Source organism: Triplophysa rosa, unplaced genomic scaffold (genome assembly GCF_024868665.1).
Source record: "Triplophysa rosa unplaced genomic scaffold, Trosa_1v2 scaffold16_ERROPOS7159779, whole genome shotgun sequence".
NCBI lineage: Eukaryota > Metazoa > Chordata > Actinopteri > Cypriniformes > Nemacheilidae > Triplophysa > Triplophysa rosa.
Window position 1 is genome coordinate 60,119 of NW_026634173.1, and position 10,138 is coordinate 70,256.

Sequence of the window (10,138 nt, forward strand, 5' to 3'; positions counted from 1 at the left end):
CATATTTTTCCCCCTCTCTCCAGGAACACACCCGACACGTCCGAGAGGTTCTCTAGCGATTACTAGAGGATCAACTATTTGTCAAGGCAGTGAAGTGTGAGTTCCACGACAACACAGTTTCGTTCCTTGGCCATATAATTTCCCCCAGGGGAATTGAACCTGACCCTGCTAAGATCAAAGCTGTCACCGAGTGGCCAATCCCTGACTCTCATAAAGCTTTACAGCGGTTCATGGGTTTCGGCCAAATTGCCGCTCTGCTCACAGCATTTACCTCCACCAAAGTCCCGTTCAAGTGGAATTCCAAAGCTCAGGTTGCCTTTGATAATCTCAAGTCACGTTTTGTCTCTGTTCTTGTGCTTTGTTTTCCAGATTCTGAACGGCAATTCCTTGTCGAGGTCGAGGCATCAGATGTCGGGATAGGCGCGGTTTTGTCTCAGCGTTCCAGCCCTTATCAGAAAGTTTATCACTGCGCTTTTTACTCTCACCATTTCAGCCCTGCAGAACAAAACAACGACATTGGCAACAGAGAGCTGCTTTGGGTGAGTGGCGCCACTGGTTGGAGGGGTCAGTGCAGCCCTTCTTGGTGTGGACGGATCATAAGAATCTGGAATATATCCGATCAGCCAAGAGGCTGAACTCACGCCAGGCCCATTGGGCACTCTTCTTCGGCCACTTTAACTTTACCATCTCGTACCGGCCTGGGTCTAAGAACGTCAAACCCGACGCACTCTCCCGTCTGTTCGAGGCACCCGGGGAGGAGCTTTCGGCCGATGCCATCTTCCCCAAGGAGATGGTGGTCGGGGCTATTACCTGGGGCCTCAAACGACGAGTAGAGGAGGTCGGTCAAGGGGTGCAAGTGCCAAGAGAGTGCCCGGCTGGCAGATTGTTTGTGCCAGCTGCGCTGCACCCTGATGTCCTTCAGTGGAGTCATTTGTCCTGGTTTGTCGGCCAACCAGGAGTCCGTGGCTTCCATCTGTGAGCGGTTTTGGTAGCCCGCCCTGGCCGCTGATGTCAGACAGTTCGTGTTGGCTTGCCCTGTCTGCGCTCAATGTAAGCCCTCCCACCGCCCTCCTGCTGGTCTGCTACGCACACTCGCCATTCTCTCCCACCCTTGGTCATACATCGCCTTAGACTTTGTCACTGGCCTCCCTCCCTCCGGTGGCAACACCGTCATCCTCACGGTGGTGGATCGTTTCTCCAAAGCGGTTCATTTCAATTCCCCTGCTCAAGCTCCCCTCCGCCCGGGACACCTCTCAACTGTTGGTGGACCACGTCTTCCGCCTCCATGGCCTGCCAGTCGACCTTGTGTCTGATAGGGGTCCTCGGTTTACCTCCCGGTTTTGGAAAGAGTTCTGTAGACAGATCAGGGCCACTTCGAGTTTGTCTTAAGGTTTCCACCCTCAGACCAACGGGCAATGTGAGCAAGCCAACCAGGATCTTGAACGTAGGCTCTACTCTCTGACATCCCATAACCCCTGCTCATGGAGCCAACAGCTCTCTTGGATTGAGTATGCCCACAATTCACTCCCGGTCTCCTCGTCAGGTAAGTCCCACTTTAAATGTTCTGTGGGTTATCAGCCTCCCCTGTTTTCCTCACATGAACCCTTCTGCTCTGGCGTTCATTCAGAGTTGTCGTTGCACTAGGTCAAGAGCCAGAGGGGTTCTGGACCGAACCTCCCAGAAAACCAAAGCAACAGCCGATCGCCACCGGTCCTCTCCTCCAGCCTATGTGTGTGGTCAGAGGGTATGGCTCTCTACCAAGGACCTGCCTCTCCGGGTGCCTTCTTGTAAACTGGCTCCCAGGTTAATTGGGCCGCTCCGCATCACCAAGGTGGTTAATCCGGTGGCTGTCCAGTTTAAGCTTCTCCCAAGTCTTGGTCGAGTTCACCCTATTTTTTATGTTTCCAGGATTAAACCAGCCGTCACGTCCCATCTCAACCCTGCCAGCTCGCCATGCGTTCTGTGTCTGCATCACTCACCCCGCCCCCGTCACTCCCAGTCAGGCTTACAGTTTTTCATCATTGTATCAGTCTCACAAACCTGTAGCCTTTTCCCCGTTCAGTAGCACACCTGTTATCTCATTATTCTCTCACTTGCAGCCCATTCCCGTTATTTAGGTTTTCCTATTTAATCCCTCTCATTCTCTCTTCTTATGTGAGACCATTACATGTTCTAGCCAGTTCTGACTGCCACAGTCTAGTGAGTCTAGTACTGTTTCCTTAGCCATAGCCATTGCCATAGTCACACTCTTCCTATCCTTAGTCTAGTTTCTTCCGCTGCCGTCTACTTCAGTACCTTAGCTTTTCTCTGCCAGTTCTCTCATGTGCCCAGTAGTTCCTGTTGGCGTCCCCGACCTCCCAGCAGTTGACACCCAGGCACCTCTCTCCCAGTGGGTCCATTTCTCTCAGTATGAGTCGTCGACGGGTCGAGTCATCTCCCCGCTGTTTGTTCTCCCCCCGTGGGTCAAGATCTCCCAGTGGGTCCATTTCTCTCAGTACGAGTCGTCGACAGGTCGAGTCATCTCCCCACAGTTTGTTCTCCCCCCGTGGGTCAAGATCTTCCTGAGTGTGATGCGTAAAGGACTGAGTTTTGTTTGTTTGTTGTATTTGTTTGGACATTTAATAAACCCACGTCACTCCCGCATTTGAGTCTCTGCCTCCTTGTGTGTCATGACACAATAGATCCTTGGAGAACAATAATGTACCCAAAAAGGTACAACATTATATTATGTTTTGAATAACCTGTAAAGGTACAAAAATGAACCTTAGGGTACCACCCCAGTCACAGAAAAGGTTTAGTTGTAAAGCTTTTTTTCTGACAGTGTGCATGTTCGTTTGAAATGTCTGTGCGATTGGTGCAATGGTCTCATCTCCACAACAGTAGACCAGATCATAACATAGTTATGTTATATTATATAGTTTAAGGATTCCCTTTCAATGTATATTATGGCTCAATGAGGAGGAAGTGTATTTTGGTCAGGGTATTTAAAGGAAGCTTGCAAAAGGATCAGGGGGATTTTGCAGGCAGATGAACCCCATACTCTTGTACAAATCTTTGAGTGTTTGATGTTTTGTTTTGTTTTTATATTTTCTGAATTAATTATGTAATTGAAATACAAAAATTACCTGACTAATAAATTGTTATGTCTGAATTTATTTTATTACATTATTATAAGTCCATGTTACCGCAAACGTATGTTCAGGTTAATAACCTGACTAAATCTTGGCTTGTGGTTCTTTCCCGGCTCCTATTCCCCTCTCTCTCCCCTAACTTCCTGTCTCTCTCCACTGTCTTATCAAAAGGCTATAATGGCTATATTGCTGGTTGGAGTTTTTTTCCCCTGCATTTGCAAACACACAGTCTGTCTGTTTCGATATGTACATAATGTAACCTATTCAGTTCCTGCTGCTTCAAGAGGCCCATATCCTCATGTGGTTTGTGCCACTGCTGAAACTAGAATTTCAGAAAAAACAGGAAACAGTGGTTGCTGTTGAACAGGTTACAAAAACTTATGAAAAGAAGCAAGAAGTAACAAATAGGCTACATTTCTGGATACAAATAAATGAAATATTATTGCAGCATGTGTGAACTCGGTCCTTAAAAAAAAAAACAGATGTTTGGCTAGTCTTGTCCCGACCATTTGCTTGGTGGCTTATTTTAAGTCTCTAATAGCAGGGTTGGGGATCCTGCCATTACAATGTCAAGGGGATAAAACTCAGATTCTTTTGTTATTATTTAGCCAAAGAAACATTAAGCAGTCTTTGTTAGCGCAGAGATTAATAGTTGGGGGCCACAGCTGAACAAAAAGCAGTGATTACAGCATGGCACATAATAGGACCACGCTGAGAGACCGGTAATGGCTGGTGTGAGATGTTAAGTTATGGACACACAACAGTGTTGTCAAAATTATCTGCATGTACACAGATCTACGTAAATGAGTAAAATCGCTGTGTTATGCATGTCAGGCCAGTGAATGGCGATGTCAGTTTGTAATTTGTAATTCATTACGGTTACGCACATGCACAAGTCATTTTAGAAAAAAGCAAGTTACTAAACTTTACGTGCATTTCATTCCGAAGTGATCATCCCTATGCCCTATTCCCTTCGAAGAGTAAAGCTCTTGATGTGTAAACTCTAGAGCAGTGGTTCTCAACTGGTATGGCCATGCGTCCCACATTTTCCCATGGTCATGAAGCCGCGACCCATTTTTTGGATATGTGACGTCACATGTAGTTTGTTTCAAAAACTGGTGACTAATACTAAAATGTAGGGGTGTAAAGGTACGTGTATTCATACCGAACCGTCACGGGCAATATTCCAAATATAGTCATCATTCCTATGCCCTACTCATTCGAAGGGCAGAGCCTTTGGAGTTAAGACTTTGAAGTGAACAGGCATTTGCCTTACATTATGTAGATGTTTGGAATGCACTTGGCAAAGGAAACAACGTAATTTCCTCATTATCTTCAGCTGGCATGTTCCTGTGAAAACAAAGCATTGTGTCCGTCAGCAGATGTTGCTGTTTTAATGGCATAAAACTTAAGCATAAAACCTAACGGTTTGCAAATAAACAATACATTTTACATTTTGAAAAGTTTTATATATATTAGTGTTTATATATTATATAGCATATTTTAAAAACTTTTTAAAATATAAAATGTAAGTTTATTTGCAAACAGTTAGGTTTTATGCTTAAGTTATGCCTAAAATGAGTACTGTTTTGCGTAAAATTAGAAAATTAGAACTGTCTTGCAACCCACCCATTGAGAAACACTGCTCTAGAGGGGAAAACGCAATATCTTTCAATCTGTCCATTTAATATTCACTTGGCAAAAGGAGCAATTAAAACAACAACATTTTCTCTTTATTTGGAGTGATGTTTTGTATGATGTCCCCTTCCCGATGGGCCCTTCGGAGGGCGTTATATCCCATTTGGAACACTCCATTTTATTAAGGAATATGAAGATTTTTTTGTCAAGAAATATTTTTATCAAGAAACATTTTGTGCAAAACGGACAGATCAATCCATAACTACATTTAATACACTTAAATAGAAAAGCTGACAGGTCAATCCATAACTACATTTAATACACATAAATAGCAAAAACAAACAAGAAAAAGGGGCATTAAAAATTCACACCTTAATGAAAATATTATCAGTCGTATCTACAGTCTGACACAGTATTTGTGCAGCATGATGCCTACTGTATATTCAGTCTGAAGTGGCATACAAATGTGATAACATACAGATGTAACATACACATGCATTACCACTATTACCATAAGATAGAAATTAATCATTCAGCCATCAAACATTGGGTTGAAAAAATTCCCAAAAGAGCTGTGATCAGTGTCATCCAAAAGTCGTCCATAAGAAGACCGTCTGCAACACACAAGCATATCATAAGACTACCTAACAATTTATTCTTAAATAATAACCTATCTATAAGATTTCAAATTATGATCAATACAGTGTTTTTAATAATTGGCTCTTGGGTATCTACATTTGGTATTCCCTAATATTTAATATTTAGATAATGTTCTTGTTTTATAATATTTACAATAAAGTTTTAGGGCAGACAAACAGAGGACAACATATTGATTTAATACTCACCGCATTTTGAAGTAATACGCTCCACCAAGTAAAATTATTACGATGGTGATGAAGCCAACTACAATGGCAGCTACACTTCCTAATAGATACATAAAGAATAAATAAAGAAGCCATTTCATTTGATGAATCATACCTGACATGTACTGTTGCTTGTTTCTATTTTTTCATTGTGGCCCAATAAAGATTTTTGAAGACACTTTTATTGCCTAGATAAAATATTAAACCAAGTGATCATTGTTTTAAAGATTGCACAAGCAAGTAGAAAACGTCACAAAAAAGTTTCATTAATAATGTCAAAGAGACGGTACAGGTTAGTGTTCAAAATTAAAACTGACTTGGCAATTGGTTAAAGATATTAAAACAATGGCAAAAGAGTTTAAAGAAAAGAGTTCTGAAAAAAATTCTAGCATGATGTGGTTGCTGATGCCAATTTATGTTTTAATCTATTGCAATCATATACAAGTGTGACCAACTACTCTCACTGTATACTTTTCAAGAAATGGCTATTTAATCTTATGTATGTATATTTATTCTGAATGAATAACCAATTGCCATTAAAAATTATAAGATTTAGTCTTCGAACGTAACGTCATCAAAACAAGGAGCAAGGTACAAACATAACCTTGTTGCTTATTAAAAACCTGAGGAACATTTTAACCATTATAGGAAAAAGTGAGTGAATTGTTAATAGTTCAAACAGTTACTGTATTAAATATTAACTTGGAACTTTCATTTTTGCATGTCTATGACCTTTAATATCCTAGAATTTAAACTTTGCAGAATATGTTTAATATGTATCTTAAAAGATAATTAAAAGTCATTGTATGATTTTCATGCTACCATCCAAAACCTTTCATTTAGTTGTAAAATCATTTTAGTTTAGGAATCATTGTAAAACTATGTTTAAGGACATTCCCAAACATGCATGTCAACTGAAAATAAAAAAATCATAAGTAAACCTCAAAACACTCCCTTGACCAGTGGGCTTGTGTGAAGTCAGAAAGTCAAATTAAACATATATTTCAACAACATACACACATACCTGAGCTTAGAGCCTCTGATTCCTTTTTATGTTGGCCAACCGTGGTTTTGTGTTGCTTTATTGTAAATGTTTTTTTGGTTGTTGATGGTTGCTCAGATGACACAAACACTTTAAAAGTAGAGGGTATCCGTTTTGTTGTATGTGCTGTAGGTGTTGTAATTTTGCCACTAGTTTTCATTGCTTTTGTGTTTTCAGTCTTTAATGTCTGAGTTTCAGTAACAATACTGGATGGGGTTGTAGTCAATGAATCAGCCACATTGGACTTGCTGGAGATCCTAATTGCGGTGGAGGTTGAATGAACACTAGAGGTTCTACTGGATGTTATGTTAGATTCTGCTGAGGTCTCCACAAACGTTGTTGTTTGATTAGTAAATCCCATCATGGTAACTGATTCAGTTGTTTGTCCCGCTTCTAATGTGTTAAAATGTTTTGATGTTGGTGATGCTGTGGTTGCAATAACTCCTGGGGTTAATTCTGCCACAGTTGGTGCCATGGATGTAGTCATTGTTGAGCCTCCAGTAATGACCAAACCTTTGTATCAAACATGCACACAGACATATCAACAAACAAGAAAAGGGCATTTAATTGTGCAAATGTGCAATGTTTGATACGTGTATTGTTTGTATTACAAGCATTAGACTTGTATTAAGCGTGCATGTCAACAAATAAACACCACAGTAGAAATGAAAATGAGAAAATGCAGGAAATAAAACAACTCCTTTTTTGAGAGTCCTAATGTACGGTAGTTTAAATGAATATTTGATTAAATGAATATTTACTGTAACTTCTTTACAAAAAACTATCACGTTTATATATGCTGCATTTAGCATGAGTATTTAAAAGGGATTTTCAATTAATTGGTGACGTTGTAGATCTATAGTCTATTTCGCTTATTTAATTAAAAAATAAATAATATGTAATTTCATGGGCAAAAATGAGCCTGTTGATAAATATAAAATAAGTAAAACGTACATATAGCACTATAAATGTCCTGACATCAATATATTATACATGAAGCATTACGTTAAAAGTTAACTTACGTATTAATTTATCAAGATATTATAAACGTACCCGTTAGTATCAGTATTGTTGAAGAGAGCATTTTCGTTTCCTTCCTCTTTCTGTTTAACCGTCCCTCTCTGTCTCTCGTCACGTATGAGAGTGATAAGGAAATATAGACGCAGTACAGGGCGCAGTTTTGTGAGTTGTGCACGCCTCTGGTTCACTGTGACCTTTAACGTTATGATACATACAGATGAACATGTAGCAATGTAACATTTTTAAATCAATTTGTTTAATAACGTGGCATCAAATAAGGTTTATTGTTATGATAAATAGATAGCCTATGCATATTGCCAATTCTTAAAACACTTGTAGATGATCATTACATTTTATTCCATAGACAAATAAATTTAAAATTATAATAGCCTAACTCGAGATCAATCCGCCCAGTCGCCCACCCCAATATAAAACATAGTTTTTATAAAAGGTAGTTGTATTTAAAACATGTAGCCTATAGCTCTGAAAAGGGACATCGTTTTTAAAAAAGCGTAATTTTTTTAGCAAGAGGCAATTTGGCTTGGTTTAACGTACACGTTTCATTCCAGTATAATGTGCCAAGATGGTAGTTTAAATGGTATATGACCAAATTCACCACTAGATGACAGAAAATCTAAATTAATACACACTACAGCAGTAATAATGCTGGTGTTATCAGACTTACAGTACCTATAACATTATAATTATCTTTGAAGAGGACACATGCTTATAGACTATAGCTTATAGAAAGAACTTCTATAAAGAACCACAGGTTGTATACTGGACAAAATTTATTTGGGCAGTTCGCAGCGAGATACATGACACAGCCAAGAAAGCATCAACCCACAAAACCATTTTATTTATACAATTGCGCATTAAAACCACATAGGGGAGCCACAGGTCAATCTCATAGCATTTGAAAACCTTAAATATGCTACAAGGGTCCTCAATATTATACTGTTAGAATAGTTTAGGTGTCCGCATACAACAGCATATATATTTAGAAGGGATACAAAAATCAAAGTGCAATACATTAAAGTAATTAATGTGCTCATCTGCATTATACGCGCTCATTACACAGAAAGTATCTAAAAACCCCAAAATGTTCCAAATGCAAGGCTTTTCTTCACGCTACCGGCGGCCGCCCAAGTTCAACAACCCGAAGCCGCAAATTATCCAAATGACATTTACCCACGTCCCGGCACGGCAGCTTTGTTAAGAAACTCAGCAGTAGCCTACCCCTTTCTACAAGGAAACAACTTTTATCAGAAACACTTGTGTGCAAGTAGTACGTGGTGTAGAGGTGTGGACTTTCCCACGAGACGTCATTGCCCCTCCCCCTTTTATTTGGGCTGAGCGGCTACTCATACCTTTGTGCGGATAGTTGACAATATACTGTAAATGTGTCTTATGGCGTGACAGCAAACATTTAAACTAACTGTTAATAATATATTAATAATGTAAAATAGCATTAGAGAGATTTGTCTTCATTTTTAGTTTTTTTTCTCTACATTTTTGCTGTCACACTTAAGGACATATACGGGTTCTTTTTCAACCGCACACACACGCACATACACATGCGCGCACACACACACACACACATAGTGTCATTGTGTTGTGTTGTGTCATGCTATTTTACAAGACAAATACTGAAACTAGTCCGGTTTATCTTCATTCCAAACCCATGACGATCTACCAAACTCTCTGGTAGAATAGGCTATGTAGCTATATGAAACAAAATGGGTGCAGCTCTGTTTAAACACAGCAAGCATGTTGCCTACTTTACTGTAGCCTACTGTGGGCTACTTTCCTTCATTATTTCAAAGGAGAATATTTGCCAGCTCAATTTAATTATTTCATTTGACTTATTTACTTTTAGTTGTTCAAGTAACTGTAGATCTCCACTAATGCGACTTGCTCTTTAGATAAAGAGCAGTCAACTTGTGTAAAAAACATTTAAGGCAGTTTACAATTTGTTTAAATAGTAAGTGCGTTATTATATGTTTATAAGATTAGAACAAAACTCAATTTTGATTAAAGGGGTAAGATACTTTTTTGTGTATATCTTTTGGATTAAACATAAAGCATGTTAAATGAGTTCATGTACACCTGTAGTTATTTTGGTGGCTCAGGATGTCAGACAGGCGTTTATGGTTTGTATGCGTGGTGTCCTTTTCTCGTCAAAGTTAGGCTATATTGATTCTCGTATGTGTTAACTCTGAAAATAACAGAAATCCCAAATAATTAAAAGGAAACAAATATGTAGGTTTCTTAGTTTTCACTCCAATGAGATGTTTCATGAGTGTGACAGATTTTCTAAAATAATATTGTTTCACGCGGTTTTAGCCACTTGTACAAATATAATACGTGGCGTCCTTTTTGTGGGCGGTGACCATACATTTGCAGGACGTCGATGTGTTCGGTCTCATTCGGCGCTGCACAGC

General features: G+C 39.5%; 1 protein-coding gene across 1 annotated transcript; it reads right to left on the minus strand.

Annotated features, from left to right (window-relative positions):
* Window positions 1-4,842: 4,842 nt before the first annotated feature.
* Window positions 4,843-7,888, minus strand: parm1 (prostate androgen-regulated mucin-like protein 1). Its single transcript, XM_057327075.1, has 4 exons — window positions 7,728-7,888; window positions 6,657-7,187; window positions 5,615-5,693; window positions 4,843-5,383 (listed from the first exon to the last, which is right to left on the minus strand). The coding sequence occupies exons 1-4, from the start codon at window positions 7,756-7,758 to the stop codon at window positions 5,302-5,304; spliced, it is 723 nt and encodes a 240-aa protein (XP_057183058.1). The 5' UTR covers window positions 7,759-7,888; the 3' UTR covers window positions 4,843-5,301.
* Window positions 7,889-10,138: the final 2,250 nt, after the last annotated feature.

What these genes read in the sequence shown, in the direction of transcription:
- parm1 (XM_057327075.1), bottom strand. Translation starts at nt 7,758, where the DNA reads ATGCTCTCTTCAACAATACTGATACTAACGG. An exon ending in AACAATACTGATACTAACGG is followed by an intron (nt 7,188 to 7,727) that starts GTACGTTTATAA and finishes TTTGATACAAAG; the next exon opens with GTTTGGTCATTACTGGAGGC. An exon ending in GCGTATTACTTCAAAATGCG is followed by an intron (nt 5,384 to 5,614) that starts GTGAGTATTAAA and finishes TGTGTGTTGCAG; the next exon opens with ACGGTCTTCTTATGGACGAC.